Source organism: Colletotrichum chrysophilum (genome assembly GCF_026319265.1).
Source record: "Colletotrichum chrysophilum strain AFK26 chromosome Unknown scaffold_1, whole genome shotgun sequence".
Lineage (NCBI taxonomy): Eukaryota > Fungi > Ascomycota > Sordariomycetes > Glomerellales > Glomerellaceae > Colletotrichum > Colletotrichum chrysophilum.
The window spans coordinates 442,852-461,399 of NW_026517288.1; the positions used below are offsets into that span (position 1 = coordinate 442,852).

General features: G+C 53.1%; 5 protein-coding genes across 5 annotated transcripts; 2 read left to right on the forward strand and 3 right to left on the reverse strand.

Annotated features, from left to right (window-relative positions):
• Nucleotides 1-2,892: 2,892 nt before the first annotated feature.
• COL26b_000119 (uncharacterized protein) lies at nt 2,893-4,499 on the reverse strand (the record flags this gene model as incomplete). Its single annotated transcript, XM_053173092.1, has 2 exons — nt 2,893-3,494; nt 3,545-4,499. 2 exons carry the CDS (start codon nt 4,497-4,499, stop codon nt 2,893-2,895), a joined length of 1,557 nt encoding a protein of 518 aa, XP_053042798.1.
• Nucleotides 4,500-6,011: 1,512 nt separating this feature from the next.
• Nucleotides 6,012-6,869, reverse strand: COL26b_000120 (uncharacterized protein; the record flags this gene model as incomplete). The annotated part of the gene is made up of 4 exons (XM_053173093.1): nt 6,012-6,202; nt 6,262-6,372; nt 6,426-6,484; nt 6,853-6,869. The coding sequence occupies 4 exons, from the start codon at nt 6,867-6,869 to the stop codon at nt 6,012-6,014; spliced, it is 378 nt and encodes a 125-aa protein (XP_053042799.1).
• A 684-nt stretch (nt 6,870-7,553) lies between these two features.
• Nucleotides 7,554-9,892, reverse strand: COL26b_000121 (uncharacterized protein; the record flags this gene model as incomplete). Its single annotated transcript, XM_053173094.1, has 2 exons — nt 7,554-7,724; nt 7,778-9,892. 2 exons carry the CDS (start codon nt 9,890-9,892, stop codon nt 7,554-7,556), a joined length of 2,286 nt encoding a protein of 761 aa, XP_053042800.1.
• A 2,681-nt stretch (nt 9,893-12,573) lies between these two features.
• On the forward strand, nt 12,574-16,544 carry COL26b_000122 (uncharacterized protein; the record flags this gene model as incomplete). Its single annotated transcript, XM_053173095.1, has 4 exons — nt 12,574-12,748; nt 12,810-13,795; nt 13,843-14,851; nt 14,899-16,544. The coding sequence occupies 4 exons, from the start codon at nt 12,574-12,576 to the stop codon at nt 16,542-16,544; spliced, it is 3,816 nt and encodes a 1,271-aa protein (XP_053042801.1).
• Nucleotides 16,545-16,984: 440 nt separating this feature from the next.
• On the forward strand, nt 16,985-18,418 carry COL26b_000123 (uncharacterized protein; the record flags this gene model as incomplete). The annotated part of the gene is made up of 1 exon (XM_053173096.1): nt 16,985-18,418. The coding sequence occupies one exon, from the start codon at nt 16,985-16,987 to the stop codon at nt 18,416-18,418; it is 1,434 nt and encodes a 477-aa protein (XP_053042802.1).
• Between the last annotated feature and the right edge of the window lie 130 nt (nt 18,419-18,548).

Consider the following 18,548-nt stretch of genomic DNA (forward strand, 5'->3'; position numbering starts at 1 on the left):
GAAAGGCCGCAGTGGCACTCGTGATGTATCTGTGGCAACAGAATTAACCTTTTGGAGACTGATCATGTCTAACAACTTGATCAGCTCGTCGTCTGGCAAGTACAGAAGGGTCGTGTAATCCAGCCAAAGGCTCGCAGCTCAGCCACATCCCCGCCATAATGAGAGCATTGATTATGACAGTTAATATTTCCCGAGACTTCTATACTGGATCGATTACCCCGCGTTCGGGAGATGTTGATGAAATGATTAGCTGCCAGGAGTTGCCAACGCGACAAGACGGTCGCGTTTAAGGTGGCCAGGTCTCCTTGGGCAACACAACATCCCCTGTTCGTGAGCCACGAGCAATACTGACCTTCAGTCTCGAGCGGCTAAGCCTCTAGAATGGTTGCTTATAATCACAGTCCGAGAGGACCAATGAACATGGTGCTACAGTTCCCAGGGAGACCAAGTCTGACGGCAAGCTTATTGAAGCTTTGGGGCAAACAGACCGTTAGATTGTGCCGTTCATCGCGAGTGACGTTGCTTGCTTCAACTTCGACCTCGCCTCAGGAATCTGAAGCTCTGTGACAGGACCTCGAATAGAAGGATTGAGTGTCTTTTCAGACATGATCTAGTTCTCAAGAACAAACACAAATTTGCATTTCAGAAGTTCTCCGAACTATTCAAAAACAATTTATTCAACTCATATTGACAATAAGTTGTGTTACATGACCATAGAAATATGGGATCCTGCGTTGACGCGAGCCCAGATTGAAGACTTCAGAGCTTGACAGAGATGACGGGCGAATGTATAAACGCTATCATGGCTGGTTCACAGTGGATATTGGAATCCTGCAGAACCGACGAAGATCGCTCAGCCTGTTATCAATCTGTTTCAAACCAGATATCTGCACAGAAATCATCATGATCTTGAATCGTTTGCTTTGCTCGCACATCCTGGAGTGATTTGTTTCTGTCCTTAAATATCATAGATTCTGGATCGTTTACCTGAGCACTCTCTTAGAGTATACCCCCCACTCAACCCTCTTCATCGTGAGCAGTCACCTAATGCTAGTGAAGCGGAGGTCTAAGTTACGGGCTCAATTCAACCGCCCAATAAGGCTATGTGTGTGTGATCACAATGCGTATCTTGGGCCTTTGAGTACTTAAAGGATGATGCACTATCAATAAACCAGTGGCCCCCGAGGATCACCTTGCCGTTCAGTTCCAGTACATATTTCTGTGTAGAACAATCATACTGAAGATATTGATAGCTTGAACCTGGATATTTCTGCAAACACGATCCATCTCTACTTTGGATGAGTGGTTCAGTATTCACGTTGCAATACCCAAACAGCAAAGCCGAGCCACAGAAACAACAAGAATTCAAAGGACCATCTGCGAGAACGGATTTCAATCCCGGTGAGAAGCCTTGAAGGGTTAATGGCACCGATGTTTCGGGCGCTCTATTCGCGGAGATTTTTGTCACTCCATTGCCCCTTTTCTCATGAGGCGTTAGCTTGAGATCTAAACATGTTCTCAAAGCGTCATATTCACAGTCTATGACATCAGCTTGGGACCAAAGTCGCCTTCCAGTGGGTGCATAATTCCACCTGGATAGGAGAGCACAACTGGTAGCAGGAACGAAGGAAGTGCGACTGAGTCTGAAGTGGGATTTAAATAGGGGCGACGAGTGTACAGACGTAGACACCAAGGAATAACTCTCAAATAAACTCAAAGAACGATGAGGACAGAGAATGGAGAAGGATTTGGCCCTGGTTGGACTATGTCGGTATTCCGCGATGAGCCTGTTATGATTATGATTGCACTTGCCATGACACAGGTAGTAGCCATGAGTCAACATGACGCTGAACGAGTTATTGTTTAGCGCGGCAATCCAATATCAGTTTTCTATGCTCCGATTAGGAGTGCTTTTTGCAGCGCGAAAATATCTTGATGTACGCCATCTGGAAAGCCATCTGGGAAGCTTTCAGACAAGGCCTACCTACAGTATGCATCCAGACCGGGTTGGCCAGCAAGCGCTCTGGGTAGGAAGTCGAATAAGACAACAGAGACTATATGCATATTCATATATGAGCGTTATGCGAGAAAATCCACCAATACACAATGTAGTTCCGTGTGTCCAATGGTCACAGCAAGACGTCAGCAGTGAATGTTCTCGTTGCGATGATACAATGCTCTCAAAGAGCGAGAAACCATGGTATGAATTCAGACTAAGTAGGCACATTTAATAACGGTGCCGTCCGTTACGAATCTTTGGAATATTCTCCCAAGGAGCGATATCGACGATGAAGCTCTCGTAGCCCGACACCTCCAGTCCAAGCAGTCGTTCTGCTCTTGCCTCACCGGCGATCAGCCGTGAGGTGGTGAGACTGCCAACCAGACATAAACATCATTTGCCATCATCCCCGTCTGTGAGTTAACCATAATGCATGCATTTGTGGTGGTTTATATGTAGTCCAAGGCAAATGGACTGGCTTAACAGGGTCACTCGCCGAGGGGCCGTGACGTTTCTGCTGTTACGACTGCTTCTCCCAGGCAGTTAAAGACAACGTCCCGACATTAGCTGTTTGGCATGACTAAGTCACATGAGTTATTTCTTTCGCCCTTTGCATGGCAGACTGCTTCACTGCATATGACCTGGTTACAGAGACACATGATGCCGCCCCCTTGGATGGCATTGGTTGGCTTAAAACGTGTCACCGTCTTCGTCTTATTCAAATACACATAGCATGAAACTTGTAAGCGTAATGCATTCTTTTACTGATGTGGGTATCTCTATTGGTCTCCATCCAATGCTCATGAGCGTCGTCATATCTTCACCCGTCGCCAGGGCACTAACATATTTACACCGACGCGAGCCTTGGCCCAGCGTCGGGCCAATGATGCTTTCTACGCATCAGGTTCGCTCGCCTCCTGCACCAAGGATTTGTATCTTCCCTTGCCAGAGTCAGTGGACAGCCTGGACAAGCACTCCTCTCGCAAACGCTTCTTGTCGAACGGCAGCGTCTGCAGCTTGATGGCTTCCAAGATGTAAGTCACCACCGTCATCGTTTGTAGCGGTGGTTCGCGGAGAATCTTGGCGATGGCCTCTGGATCCAGGTCCTCATTGTCCCTCCAGATGAAGTACGATCGCACCGCGGGCCCCGTGGCGCGGAACGGTCCGGCCGAGGCTTTATAGCTTGCCATACACTCCTCTGCAGCGGCGACTCGAGGATCCTTCTGCTGTGTCCGCTTGGGAGTGACTGCAGGTGCCTTCTGGATGCTCTCGGCGATGGATTCGCCTTCGACTTCAGTCAGGAAGAAGACGCTCCCGTCTGTCTTCTTCTCGGCACCGTCGATATCGTCAGCTGCGACGGCTGCTCCATCTGCGAGTCGGATGGGCAGGACAAGCTCGGCGAAATGTGGCCTCGGGGGCGTCGGATCAAGGCTGGCCCTTTTCCTCTCCAGTTCATGGTAGAGCTGGAAGCCAGCATACGCATCTGTGGCCGAATCTAGTGAACGTGAGAAACTTAACTTTACGACTCGCAGAGTAGGGGCTTACAAATGAGTTGCTCCGGCTTCAGGATCCTGGACCAGTCGCTCGAACGGACGTCTTGCCCCTTGAACATTGGCAGGCCGAGATGTTCTTTGACCTGCACGGCAAGCGGCACCAGCCTCTTGTTGATGAGGTCGTACTGGCCCTCTTTGGAGTACTTCACGAGCTTGTGAAGGTGGCTGAGCTCGAATATACCCCTGGTAGGGACTCCCAGATGCGTATTTAGCCGAGTACAGTCTCCTTTAATAGCCACGCCTGTCTTTGCCACGCTAGGGTCTCCCATGATCTTGATAAAGGTTGGCGATACGAGGTCGTCCTGGGCCGGAAACAATGCAACGTGAAACAAGGCGATCCGAGTTTCGTTGGCAAGCTGGATCAGAGACACATTCTGCCTCGGGCCTGATTTTCTGGTCGCCCTAGGATACCACTCAAGGTCGAAACCAAGGACCTTGTCCTCCAAGAAGTACTGGCAAACTCGCTCCATCGTATGCTTGCTCTTGCAGTAGTGCACCTTGACCTTCTTCTCCCCCTCCTCGTCGGAGGGTCCCCGGTAGAGCGTATAAGTGTAAAAGGACTCCGGCGAGCCATCAGGCGCGTTCTGAGCCTCAAGGAATGCATCTTCGGGTATTTGAAACTTCAAATCTGTCAGAACGCGGGCTTCGGGGTCGTTGGTGCCGTCGGATAGTGTAGTGGAAGCCGCATCAGACTCAGGCTGGAACTCGGGCGCCGTTGAGAATGGTACATCATCGTCGCCGGATGTTATCGACTCGCTGCTGTCTTCGGAGAGAATGTACTCGCTCTCATTGCTTTCCGCCGCGGCGCTTTGCGAAGAGTTTGCGGAGGTCGTGTGCAAGGAGCGAAGCATGTCGACTCGCGGATGCGCTTCTTCTTCCGGTCTTGCTGGCTTGAAGTTGATGCCATGGCCGGGGTGCCAAAGCCGGCCGTACGACGAAGGATACATGGTCGAGTTTGGGCGGCTGCAGCTAGTGTCAGTGTGCCGGTCTTGCGTGGTGCTGTGGGGTTGACATACGCGACAGAACCATTCCGCGACCGGAGAGGCGTTGTAAAAGAATGAAACCTATGGCCAGATGGTCTAGATATACTTCTCAATCCTGCCGGACAACGCATCCGGAACAACGGTGATGCGCCATGGTTGCCAACGGGCATGGCGCGGCTAATCAGGAATCCGGGTCCGCAGGCAGACGCGTTGTGGTGGGTGATGGAGGGGTTCAATTAACTTCTGATTCACGCCCGACGCTGAATGGCCGCTGGAGCTTCTCGCGTGGCCCGGCTTAGTCACACTCGCGGTCAAACACAAAGTCACATGATGCGGATAGGCTCACGCCCAAGCTTTGCAGCACACGCCTCCGGGTCACCACGATCATCTCAAGCTTCGAAGATCCGGCGGTTGACAAGAACCCCAATATCTAGACGAATATCAACCCATTCCACGGCCATAATCCCTGCCAAACCTTGGCAACTGATTGAACGAGCTATATCATCACGAGGTCATCACCACGGGTAACCACAGGGCGTAAAAATGGCGTCTCAACTTCTCCCTCTTGGTGGGTTCGACGGGTCCAAAACTACGACAGCCGGAAGCTGATGCGGGCAGAACTCATCGACAAGTGTGTCGGATCAAGAATCTGGGTGGTTATGAAGGGAGACAAGGGTACGGAGTCTCTGACGCCCCTCACCTCACAAGATGCTCACGAACATGACAGAATTCAGTGGTACCCTGCTCGGTTTCGATGACTACGTCAGTAAGTAAATACTGTCATCCGACTCTACTTTGACCTGCGATACTAATGAGTCATTAGACATGGTTCTGGAAGATGTCACTGAGTTGTTCGTAAACCATTTCAACAAAAAGAGTGGTGGACCATGCTAACCCCATGCCAGCGACTACTCCGGAAACCACACTAAGCTACCCAAGATTCTCCTGAACGGCAACAACATCTGCATGGTATATTCTCATCTGCTTATTCTAGCACGTGTGCCGTTTCTGACTCTGTTCACAGCTCATTCCTGGTGGAGAGGGTCCCGTGAACGCGTAAAGGCAAAGCGACGGAGGGATTAGTACGAATACGAGCCCCCGGCTCTTGAAAAAGTGCAGGAAGACTGCAACGATGGTCACGGTTGGGCAAGAATCTGTGTCGGATCTACCAGCCGCAAGGACCGAGCAGGGAAAATCATGACTTTGGTTGACTTGAAGGAGTAAAGGGCTGCATGTCAAAACTGAAGTAATGACACTGTAGGCATACACCAAACGAACTTCACGAGAGGGAATCTCGCGTAGTTAACGACGTAATTCGCAATGACCAAACTTTTTCTCGTATCGAGAGCCTGTCCTTGGCGAAAACTAAAACCAGCACACGTGTGGTATCAGAACCCCCAATTTCCATTCTTTATGACCAAGTCCGCCCGAGAACGCCCAGAGAAGATGTAATGCTATTTTCACACAAAAGTTGCCTTACTGCCCCTGCGCTGCAGACCGTCCAGCCTCGACCATACGACGCAGCTCGAACTCTCGTGTGAATTCACGACTGAGGTGTGAAAAGTCCTGCATGAGACGTTTGATGACTTGGACTAGCGCCTCCTTGGGGGGGATCGAGCCGTCTGTTTGGACGCGGATAAAGAGCTCGGGCACGTTAGGATGAGAGACTGGCGGCGAAATTAGCATGGGTGCTCCCAAGACGGCGGTAGCCTGAGTAGAGGCTTACTCTTGTAGCCGGCCATGAGGACGTTCTTGTGCTGCTTGAGGTGCTCAGAGAGGAGGTTTCCGAGAGTGTGGTCTTCCTTCTTCAGGATGAAGTCGGAGGTGTTGGACATTCCTGAGGATTGTGAGCCCGAGTAAAAGCAAAGGAAGCAGTGAATAGCCGCATACCGGAGAAGACCTTTTCCTCGATCTTCTTCTCGCCATCGGCAAGGAGGAAGAGCTCGAAACTGTCGCATTATTAGCTTTTCATATCCTCTATTCCATATAAAATGAGAGGCATATTGAGATGAAGGGGCGGATTGATGGCCAGCTCAGTATCATTCGAGCTCAATGACAAGATAGTGGCCTAGCATGGAGATGGTGGCCATGGAACCGGGGCGGATGCTTGTAGGCATGTGCGTCGGAAAAGAACAAGGTGAAAAGAGCGTTGCATCAGCCACATCAGAGAACGCAGGAAAGCCATTGAGGATGAGCACAGTAAGCTCATAAAAGACATCGCAATGTGATAGTCCAGCAGCCCTCGGACCTCGATTCAACATTCAAAAGCCTTTAACAACATCAAACGACATCGAAAGACGTCGAACTCATCACTCACCGATCGGGGGCGTTCATCTTGGCGAGATGCTAGTTTCAAAGACGGTAGTGCTGGATTTGGGCAGGCAAGACTCGAGCCGAGGCGTATGGCGGTCAGAAAAACTCGAAGTTGGAGGACCTCGACGAACCTGTGAATTGGGTCAGATTCTGATTCGTGATGTGGGAATATTCGGATCTTACTCGACTTGTTCACAAGGATGATGTTCTTGAGATCGACCTGGATGGATGAGATGCTGCTGGAAGGAAGTGATCACTTACGGTTGGCCGCGGCTGCTGCCGCCTTGAGTGCCTGCCTCCCAGAAGCAAAAAGTGGATCGCTGATAATGACTGCGCCACAGGCAAATATGTGGCGGTGCGCCAGCTCAGATGAACAACCAAACATGAGCCTTCCAATATGAAGAGTCCAACGAAGCAGCTAAATTTCAGACAATAGAAAACGTTTACTCGATTCTTAACTCTGCTAAGGCGTACAGATACATAACTATGAACATGGCGACGAGCCCTCTGATCTCGGAACAGTCTATTTACGGAGCCCATACTCAATACCGACCAACCAAATGCTGCCTAAGCTCTCCTAAACGAACCCGCTGGAAACCATGCAATGACTACCCAACGCTTTTGAGACAGCAGTTCATGATAACAAAATGCGGTAGCATATCCATCTTCTAACCGCCTAATCTCCACAACCCTCTCGTGGTCGATCTACCTTCTATCGCAGTATCCGGGATTGCCAGGGTCGGAATCGCCGTTGGCCCAGCTGTAAACGGTGATAGCGGTAGTATAAGCCATGGCCACGACACCGAAGATGCAGAGACAGATGTCGGAAATCTTCCACCATCTATTTCTAGCAACTGCCTTGTAGTGCAGCAAAGGCTGTACAGAGTTAGATTGGAATCACATGAACGATGATTGGGGTCAAGACTTACTGGGTAGATGTAAACAAGCGGGATACAAGCAAAGTTGCCAACAAGAGCAACAAACTTGTCCAAGTCATCCGCACCACCCCACGCAATGAAAGCGCACAGGAAGACAAAGAAGAAACGGTACAGGTTCTTCTGCCACTTGATGTACGGGTTATACTTGCCGCTCTTGGTGAAAAGAGCGTTCTCGGTGATCTTGATGGCAGGGAACAGCTGCAAGGGGATGGACAGCATGATGGCAACAGAGTACAGGAATTGAACACTGTTGACGAGCTTGCTGTCCTGGGGCAAGTTCAGGAGAACGACCGTCTCCGTCTTGGATCCGTACGCGGCGTAGGAAATCGCACCCATACCGATGAAGAGAACAGAAATGATGATCATGACCGCGAACATGACGCGAGGGAACTTGCTGGGGTTCTTCATCGACTCCTGAATGGGGATGATAAGGCCGATTCCTTCGAATGTGAAAATGGCGGTGCCGATGAACAAAGTCCAGTCGTTGCGGTTGAACATGATGATGTCCGCCAGTCCCTTCGTGCTCAGGGTGAAGATGTCGTAGTACAGAAGATAGGCCAGGCCAAGTAGGATGAATGCGTCCGCAATCAAGGCAGTGAAACTCAGCTTTTCGATGTCTCGAAGCAGCGAGAAGGGCAGGAACACGAGCACCTGCAGCAGGATCAACCACTTGACGCCGACGTTGGTCTTACAGTCAGAGACTGCCAAGAGGAAGGCTTGTAGATTTTCTGAGGTGAAAACCATGTATGCGGCCACAAATCCAATCTGACTGATGACAATGGAAAAGAGGATGATACCCCTCATCCACTTGCCGTACAGAATGCCTCCCAAGTCACCGAAAGAACCTTCTACCTTGAGACGGGTAGTAACCAGCAGAACGAAACAGTAGTAGCTCAGCGCAGCGACACCTAGCAACACGAGGTTGCTGAAGTGCATGCCACCGTTCAGGTAGGCTCTTGGCAAGAAGAGCACACCAGTTCCCACGAAGGACTTCAGCAAGAGCAGCGCGGCGCTCATCGGGCTATTCTTGCCACTGCCTCCACGCTGCCTTCTTCTCCTCTTATGGCGCGACGGCGTCAGAAGCGCACTGTCTTCCATCGGTTCCCGATCGTCATCGCTGCCTTCGTCGCTGTCGTAGAGATCGTCCTCTCCACCGGAGGAAAAGTATTCGCCTGGCTTCAGAGCCTCGTCATCTTCCTCAAGCTCCTCGCCAGCAAAGTGACCGTAGATAGTAAGGAACTCGAGGAAGCTTGAAGTGAGTAAACGAGGCTGAGCACCGCCATTGCTGGGCTCGCCGCGCTCGCCGCCGTCTCGAATCGTGGAGGGACTTCTGGCCGCCCGGCGCAGATAGTTGCGGCGGAAACCACCCGGAACCTTAATAGCATTAATGTCAAGAATGTCCGTCTCGGGGTCTGGCCTGGAGACGCTAAAGCTCTTGCTGCGCTGCACCTTGCCTCGAGCTTCCGCATCTTCGGTCCACTTGTAAATGCCTCGCGTTACATCTCCGCCTTGCAGCTGCAAACTCGAGAATTCGTCCTCGTTCAGTCCAGTCTCGTTGTCATCCGCTGTCTGCTTGCCTTTGACGCCATCTCGCATGCTCGACTCCTCTGACGGGGCGTCCGAGGGTTGAACCAGGTGCCTCTTGACGACCTCGGGGTCTTCGTAGGCGCCAGTAGCGGCACCTCGCGAGCGGGAGTCGAACGAGCCGTAGTTCGTCATGGGAGTGCTTGATAGCTGGGCACCAGCAGCGGCAGGAGAGAGAGGTCTGGGAGGAGGAGTACCAGAGCGTACTGGTGGTGTGCCGTGTCTTGGAGGAGAGGTTCCTAGAGAGTTGGAAAGCGCTGCAGCGAGAGCTGAGACGCCAGGACCTTGGACGCTCGAACCGGCAGCTCCAGCCAACGGGGTGAGGCTACCCGTGTCACCGTTCTCGCCTCCTCTGTTGGCCTGGCCGGGGATGCGATTTGTTTGGGGAGTGCCATACTGAGCCGAAGGCACGGGCGACGCCAGACGAGCGGTGGCATCTGCTCGAGGAAGAGAAGCGCCGTACTGGCGGGACGGTGAGTCGGCCCTTGGGATGGAGAAAGGGTCTCTCGAAGGAGACGCCATTTTGCTGTTTGATGAGGCCGTTCGGGGGTTATCGAATGCTGGTATTGGCTATATCGGTAGCACCCAAGCAAGGCCGTCGCAGACTCGGATCTGGGTCAACACACAGACAAAGTTAGCAACAAGGCGTCATGGGAGAGCAAAGTTGAGACGGAGGGAAGGCAGGTACAGAAGCTAGAGGAGGTCGAGGAGGTGGAGCAGTTGAAGTACGGGAAGAGGTTTACCTGGGCGCAGTTGTAAGACAGCTGACGAGATCAATTGAAGCGCACGGCTAGGAGGATGTGCGGTCGAAGCTGTTGCTGCTAGGTAGGAACCCGTGATAAGGACCCGCGGCTTCCCATGCGGGTCGGGTGACCTAATCTGGCAGGTCTGGAGGTTGTGGCTCACGCCTCGCAGTCGCGCCGATAGCGTCGGATACGGGGGTCCAGTGCTGTACCTTAACTTGCCAGGTGCCTTTGATAGCGGTGTCAGCGGCTCTGTACCATGTAAGTGCCCTGTGCTGTGGGAGGTGCTGCGTTGTCTTGCCGAAACCCGGGAGCAAGCCAGGGGCTAGGTCTCTCTCGGGGTGTTTTTCCCACCGAGACGAGGGCACTGAACCTGTGCTATCCGCACCTGAGCAGGCACCTGGGTCGTATCGGTACGTCAATCTTGTCGCCTGGGACGGGACCTGCAACGCAACAGAGAGCACCAGCCACCACCACACATACCTTACCTGCCTCCATCACTCAGGCGACGGACGGGTTTGGCTCCCATGATTCAGCATGTTGCTGACTGGGTCGGTATCCGTAGTCGTCGAGGACATGTGTCTTGTTTTGTGTGAAGTCGGACGGACATCCTCCGCCCCGGTCATGTTAAAGCCTTACGAAATCTTTTCATGGGGAAAGGTGGCGGACCGGCGTCTCTGATGCCTCGAGTCCTCGAACTTGGGCAAGCCGAGGACGGGACTGGGAAACCAGGGCTGCTCAGCTGCTAAAAACATCAGGTGCAGCTTTGCCAGGCGACCTTATCTGCTCTATCGGGACCGACTATCTTGCCTTGGCTTAGGTAATTGGCCAACTGAGTAAGCGAGACCCCATAATTGGCTCGCCGCCTCCATTAACTGAGCTGCACGAGCACCACCCAAAGTTCGCCTCACTCGCACCAGTGCTGCAGTGAGAAAGAAGAACAGAGTGGGGGTTCGTTCATTCCTGGCCCTGAGACCGGGCGCTGCTGAATGATGGTCGTGACCTTGAAGACAAGACTGTCGAGCCCCGCGACAACGGCCCAGCATCCCCAGCTTCGGCGGCTCTTTGCAATTGTGCGGCGGATGTAGCGGTACTTTGGGGTTTTGGCACCCCGTGCACCCTTCACCTCTGACATTGAAACCCCATCGAGTCAGGGAACTACCGCAGAAGCACACACGGCCACACTGAAAGCTGGTCAAACCCCATGCACACGCTGCCCTACCTTACCTACCCATGCAGATAAGCCACTACACTACGGATACACGCCGCCCATCTTGTGTGGTGACAGTGGTCCATCTCACTGAATTCTCCGGTTTGCCGCTGTCATGCGCGTGAGTCAACCGACAGGCCGCCATTGCTATTTTGGAGCACCAACCTGGCGGTCATGCTAGCATCAGATGGAATGTCGAGCCAGATGCCGGACGACGGAGGCTAACACGAACGACGGCCGCGAAGACTAGCAAGGCACGGAGGCAGACGCGCGGTTTGCGGGAACGACAGGACGGCATGGCATGGCATGGGCGGTGGTTTATTTGACGGAACGCTGGTGCTGCGGAAAGAGGCACAGCATCTTCGGACAAACCGGTAGAAACACGCCTCACCACACCATCACGCAGCTCGCAACCCTGAAGCACTTTACCTGATATTGGACGGCCACAGCGAATTCGGATACCTCGCATCTCGATTCTGGTGTCAGTTCGTCCCTCAAGCGCCGCAAGCACGCTGTTCCCCCACCACCTCACCGCCGTAAAGCGATGCTTTTCCGGCCCGATCTGGACTCCGCTGCCAGATGACGTCGTTTATCTCCCACGTTCGGGCTCATCTTCTGCGTGTTCTGCACCGGCTGCATGCCATTCGTCTTGGGAGTGTGTGTGGATCTCCAACAGCAGGGCGCGACAGGCCGGAGGGATTGGAGCACAATCGCAATTCCCAATCGGCACGCGGGGTATTGGAGAGGCTTGCATTGGATCGACCCAGATATCCCTTGCACGCAGAACGGTGAACCCTGAAAACGAGACGACAAGCAGTACGCGAGACATGCGCCGGGCCAGTTGGATGCCTGTGCGGCCCGCCGGTCTTTGCTAGGGAATTCTATTACTGGTCGCAATATCCAGACCGTCGCCAGCCATCGTTCAACCACACTGCACTTTGTGGACGCTCTGAGCGAGGACAGGACACTGGGCAGCAGCACAATGTTGTTGGCGTGACTTATGGGCGGGGACTTATAACTATAACAAGACCACATCCGCCTGCCTGCCGCGTGCTACTACTTTCGATCGAATCTCCGTCTTCATCGATCTCGCATTCATCGAAACGTCTTGCTCCCCAACCCCGTTTGGGCGTGGAGAAAGAGAAAGTGCGGAGGTGGCGTTCGCGTTCTCCTTTTCGAGCCCAGCTTCGGTTTATGTATCCCACCAACCAAACGCACTCATCTCTCCTTTTCAACCAGTATCCTCCGCCATGGGAGGTGACAGACGACCGAGCCTCTCCAGCATGGAGCAAGCCAGCAGCAAGAGCCCCAAGCTGGGCGTAGTTTCCGGCGTCTACATCCCCGTCTGTCTCAACATTTTCAGCATCCTGATGTTTCTGAGATTTGGATGGATCCTTGGCCAAGTAGGGCTTTTGGGCATGCTTGGTTCGTCGGCACCAGCACGGGCGCCCTCATTTACATTAGCGCAGACTAACACCATCCGTAGGATTGCTGGTCACCGCCTATCTGGTGGACTTTCTGACAACACTGTCCCTCTCTGCGATAGCTTCAAATGGCGAGGTGAAGGGTGGAGGTGCCTACTACGTGATCTCGAGGTCTCTTGGTCCCGAGTTCGGCGGTTCCATTGGCGTGTTGTTCTATCTTGCCCAAGTCTTCAACACCGCCCTCAATGTCGTTGGTCTAATTGACTGCATCAAATTGAACGCGGGGGATTTGTTTCCCCAAGGTTTCTGGGCAACACACTTGCTCCAGACACTGGCACTTCTGCTGTGTGCTGCGCTGGGCCTGGCTGGAAGTGGCATTTTTGCCAAGGCCAGCAATGCACTTCTAGTCATTCTGTCTCTTGCCATCATAAGCATCCCGATATCTGCCATGTTCAAGGCTCCTTTCCGAGATGACGATCTGGGAGTCCGGTTCACTGGGTTCAGCCTCGAGACATTGGTGGACAATTTTGCCCCTCACACAAAGAGCGACTCTTATAATGGCCTCGAGACGTTTCGGGAGCTCTTTGCCATTCTGTTCCCAGCGACTTCCGGGATCTTTGCGGGAGCTTCAATGTCTGGAGATCTGCAAAATCCCAGCAAAGACATTCCCAAAGGAACACTCTGGGCAATGATGACTACGTTCATTGCGTATTTGGTCGTAGTTTTTTCCATGGCTGCCACCACGACGCATAACTCGTTTCTTAACAACACCAACATCATCTCTGTTACCAGCCTGTCGATGCCCTTGATTCTTGCAGGAGAGTGCGCCGTCACCTTCTTCTCCGCTGTCATGGGACTTGTAGGTGCGGCGAAGCTGATGCAGGCTTTGGCGAGGGATAAGCTGTTACCGGGTTTAATACCGTTAAGCCAAGGGACGAAGAAGGCCGATGAACCGATCTACGCGATTCTCTTGACGTACGGTCTTGCTCAGGTTTCCATGCTCGCCAACCTCAACCAGATTGCGACTCTTATTTCTATGGGTTATCAGGTGAGTGCTACACCCCGCCTCACTGGTCCATAGCTAATGCACAGCAGATGACCTTTCTCGTCATGAATCTAGCTTGCTTCTTGCTCCGCATTGGATCAGCACCTAACTTCAGGCCCGCCTTCAAGTTCTTCAGCTGGCAAGCAGCGTTTGCTGGTACTATAATGTCTGCGGCAGCCATGTTCTTCATCGACCAGACTTACGCTGCCACTGCCATATGTCTTCTTGTTTTCCTCTTCTCGCTGATCCACTACCTCAGTCCACCGAAGAGATGGGGAGACGTATCGCAAAACCTGATTTATCACCAGGTCAGGAAGTATCTTCTACGCCTACGACCGGAGCATATCAAATTTTGGCGTCCGCAAATCATCCTGCTCATCAACAACCCCAGAAGTCAAACCAGGCTCATCCAGTTCTGCAACTCTTTGAAGAAAGGGGGGTTGTATATTCTTGGTCACGTCATTGTCACAGATGACTTCAGCAGTGGTGTCCACGAAGCAAGACTACAGCAGGCAGCATGGACGAAGTACATCTCGGAGTTCTCGCGGATCAAGGCGTTCGTACAGTTGACCATGTCTCCGACGCTCAATTGGGGCATCCGAAACTTGATCTTGTCAGCCGGGCTAGGAGGCATGCGTCCTAACATTGCAGTCATGGGTTTCTACAACATGGATGAACTCAGAAGCTCCCGTCCGTCGGTAGCAGTGCCGAAAGCTCCAAGCTCGACCGTCGAGGACACACGACCAAGACCACGACCCGCAGAGAGGCCAGTACGAAGGAGACGTGGGGATACCTCGGCGCGACTATTAGAGGGTCATCTTCCGACGGACGTGATCAAAACCGAATCCATGCTGAGTGTTACCAGCTATATGACAATGCTGGAAGACCTTGCCTTGAGATATAAGCTCAATGTCGCTATCGGAAAGGGTTTCGAAAGGCTAGAGACACCGCGCAAGGACAAGGGCAATACGAAGAGATATCTTGATCTCTGGCCTATTCAAATGTCCGCAGAGGTTGTGTCGGACGGAAAAAGCGTTCTGACCACCAACTTTGATACATGTACGACAATTGCCCTCATCTCTGGTAAATAGGCTAACACGTCGCAGACACCTTGATCCTCCAACTCGGCTATATCCTTCACAGCGTGCCTACTTGGAACAAAGTGTATGATGTCCGCATCATGGTATTTGTCGAATATGAGAGCGAAGTGGAAGAAGAGAGAGCACGAGTCAAGGCTCTCCTGGAGAAGCTGAGAATTGAGGCTGAGGTCAAGGTATTCTGGCTGGCATCTGGTCAGCTGAACACCTACGAACTCATCATCAATGGCCAATCTAGCGATCTTGAGTCTCAGATTCTAGTTCACGACGTCCTCAGGGATGAGGAATGGTGGGACGATTTGCAGAGGCTGCGAGGACGTGCCCCGAATTTCGACTCGACCGACGAACTAACATCTTTCGCGAATATCATCGAGTCGACAGCAGGGCGTCCTGGCGTGTTCAATCCGCATATTCCACTAGAGGACATCGAAAGTGGGCGTCGGCCTAGTATGGTACATTTCGGCGAAATACCGAAAAGACCTACGGTAGCGAAGCTTTCCCGGCTTGGCGTCAGCGTTGGAATTCACACGTCTCACCTGGGAGATGAGGTCTTTGAGGATGATTCCAACTCGGACGGCGAGCTCAGCGAGCAGGAACAGCAGCCCTCTTGCTTGGACTCTGACTCTGAGTTCGAACGTGGAGGGAGCGAGTACAGTGAGGATGAGGCAGATGATACGGAGACGCCAACAAGACCCTTACTGCTTGGCAAGGAGCGTGGACGAAGCCAGAGCGATGACCTCCTCACCACTCCATCCAAACATAGGCGAGGTAACAGCAAGTCCAGCAAAAGTGCCGTACCAAGCTCGACCTATGGCACCATGGTTGCACAAGCTCGGGTCGAAGGTCAATCAGGTCCAAGCCACACGGCCGGTGACAACGTGTCGGCCCCTCCAACTCCGCTTGAACGACCCGGTCTGGATCGCAACGTGACTGCTCGATCGCTGGGTGGATTCCGGGTGTCAAGCGGCAATCCGTACCCTGAATTGCCGCCGGTGAGCGTTTCTGGTACGGCAACCCCGGCCAGACCAACACTGTCCAGGCAATCCTCCGCCGTGCGATTCTCGAGCCGACCGGTGCCCGAGACGCGAATTGATGTTGAGGGCACGTCCGGGCCAACGATTATGTTTGCGGACACAACGGAAGAAGAGACGCCGCGAGCGGAAAGGCCCGCATTTTCGAGGCAATCCTCCACGGGCCGGTTCTCCAGCCGCCCTGTGCCTGAAATGAGGGTGACGACGGCTGAAGAGTTTGATCCTTCTACTGCGTTTGCGGAACCGAGATCTCGCAAAGATTCCGCCGCATCCTCCGAGCATGGAGACGCCCATATGAACATGGCGGAGCTCGTGGAGCGCTACAGGCTAGACTCCAGGCTAGAAGGCGAAGGCGACGGCTCGACGTACTCCACACAAGGCATCGCGCTTTCGTTCAATGACCTGCCATCCCGAGCACAGCATGTCATCCTCAACGAGCTTATGCGGCAGAACAGCAGGGATACAGCTGTGTTACTCTCGACGCTACCCGTGCCCACCGAGGGAACCTGCCAGGATGAGGTCGCGAGCGTGCAGTACCTCTCGGATGTCGAGGTCCTGTGCCACGAGCTCCCTCCGGTCCTCCTGGTCCTGAGTAATAATATGACTGTTACAGTTGGGCTATAGTAATGACGGTGGGGAAGATTGTCTCACATCCTGCGAGGGATAACATCGATAAGATCAGACTACACGCGGGGGCCGGTTCATAGTTTGTCGTTATTTTTTTGGATTGTCGGGTTAGGCCTGGGATCATCATCCGGACAAAGGAATGGGGTGGTAAACTCTGCTGGAGTCGCCACATTCCTAGATGTCTTTGGCTGAAATGAGAAGCCATTCGGCCATGCATTCTTTGTCTGCTGCACTCGACGGAACCATGATGGCTTTTTTTCTCCAGACTTTACAAAGAAGTTGCCCTCGACGGTGCATACGCAGCTGAACTTTCACTTTCCTGGTCCTCTCTTTCCCTGCAGCCCTGCGAGAAGGCCTTTGATGCCATGGACTTTAAACACGCGGCCCCGCCGTCGGCGCTGCCTTCCACGTCTTGGACAATCCCGCAAACAGTCAACATGAAGGACCACGCAAGGCACGGAAGAAAATCGAACTGGACGGCGCAGCTGTCGCCGTACCTGAAAAACCTCAAAATCAAGAGCTTCATGCAGTCACCAAAATCACCGAAGTCTCCAAAATCCCCAGACAGCTCAACGTCACCACGCTCTCCTAGGAGGCAAGACAGCATGGATGAATCTTCATTCCAGATCATCCATACACCGGACCGGCCAGAGAGGCCTGTTTCCAGGACAGCGATTCCAAATGATGAGCAGTGCATGCAGTTTCTCATGTCGTTGCAGAGGCAGGAGGAGCACAAGAGAGGCGGGGTCAAGCATGGCCTCAAGATGTGGCCATACCCGGATGAAGTGGAGGAGACCAGGCGTCTACGGAGTGTGAGGGTCGAGAGCGTACACCTTGAGGAGGCAAGACTTGCCAGGACGAATTCTTCTGGTCCGGCAAAAGTGGTTGAGGTTGGGAGGAGCTCTACGAAGTCCACAACAGCGACAAGGCGGTCGGGACACTTGCCTTCGCCGAGTGTGAGCGATGGCGAAGAGGCCGATGTACATGAAGTCGAAGCGGATGAGGACGTCGAGCCAGAGCCGAAGATGACCGTCCGCATGGTACCGCTATCTCCTCCACCTACCCTTTCCAGGAGTCAATCTCGCCTGGGTCTGTACACTCCACGAGCACAAACCTCTCGATGGTCCGACGACAGCGAGTCCCTCTTCTCCTCCAGAGACGTTGACTCGCCCTGCCCTGCACGGGGAACCTTTCGCTCATCCGCAGAGGTGTCGTCTCCAACAATGGTCGACGACGACTCAGCCGGCCCCTCTAGCCCGTCTTCTCCACCGCTCTTGACCCCGGTGAAGGACCGTCCCGCAACTCCGTTCACAGATCCCCGGCTGCGGTCTGTGTCTGACCCGACCACCCCTCCGCCGTCGGATCACATTGCCCACCAGATGAGCCCGGAGTCCTTGCCCCGGAAATACTCCTGGCGGTCGTCCAAGGAGACAATCCTCAACACGGGGGCGCCAGTGTCGAGGTTTCAATCGTGGCTGCCGGAGCCGCGGCCAAAGAGTTCAATGAGAGAAGTCGAGTCAGCTCAGGAGCAGAAGCCGGAGATTGAGATCTACGGTGACTGGGCCGATTACTACTTTGAAGACGGAAACTTTTGGGACGAGGTCGACTCTAATGCTGACGGCAATGGTGATGAAGACGCCGACGACGAGGAAAAGCATCAAAGCGGTGATGAGGACCCTGGAGATGACGAAGCCGAAGAAGCCGAGGAAAAGGTAGATGGTGAAGGAGAAGATGATGAAGAGGAGGAAGAGGAAGATGAACAAAAGACAAACCACCTTGAGGTCGACGACGAGAAGGTCTACCCAAGGTACGAGAGCTTCATCAAGGACTACAAGAACAACGTTATGAATATCACGGTCACGGAGGTATGATTTGTTTGTTGGGCTTGGGTTCATGGTGTCTGACTACTTTTTCTGCTTGTTATTTTTTTTCGGAGTTCGTGGTGGGATGATATCCCATCAATTTTCCTTATCAGGTTCTGAGACCTTATAACAACACTGT